At 37.5% G+C, this 368-nt stretch overlaps 1 protein-coding gene across 1 annotated transcript in view; it reads left to right on the top strand.

Moving 5' to 3' along the window:
• Positions 1-368, top strand: part of LOC103133459 (keratin, type I cytoskeletal 13-like) — a 2,719-nt gene extending 2,351 nt beyond the window's left edge. The window contains exons 6-8 of the mRNA XM_016667530.1: positions 6-52; positions 139-155; positions 247-368. Coding sequence (XP_016523016.1) covers positions 6-52; positions 139-155; positions 247-323 — 141 coding nt within the window. The 3' untranslated portion in view covers positions 324-368. The remainder of the gene's footprint in view (positions 1-5; positions 53-138; positions 156-246) is intronic.

The following is a 368-nucleotide window of genomic DNA, read 5'->3' as shown; positions in this document are numbered from 1 at the left end:
TGGAGTTGGAGATTTCAGAGTACCGGAGGCTGCTTGATGGGGAGGACAGCAGGTGAGATCCGGGCAAGATAAAGAGAACTTTATGAGTGAGATTAGATAAACATGAAGTAATCATTTCATTTTTTTTTCCTTTTCAAATAGCAGCTCTAGACGAGGTAAGATGAATTTCCTTCTAAATTTGCCTTTTATATATTCTAATCTTTAAGAACTTCGATTTGTTGATAAATCCTGCTTGTCTTTTTGCAGTGGTCACAAAGACCATCGTTGTTGAGGAGACGCTTGTGGATGGAAAGGTGGTCTCTTCCTCTAAAACTTTGGAATAAAAATACGCAAGCAAAATTCAATAAACATCTTGCAGTCAAATCACA

This window comes from Poecilia formosa, unplaced genomic scaffold (genome assembly GCF_000485575.1).
Source record: "Poecilia formosa unplaced genomic scaffold, Poecilia_formosa-5.1.2 Scaffold11, whole genome shotgun sequence".
Lineage (NCBI taxonomy): Eukaryota > Metazoa > Chordata > Actinopteri > Cyprinodontiformes > Poeciliidae > Poecilia > Poecilia formosa.
This window is presented reverse-complemented; position numbering and strand designations above follow the sequence as displayed.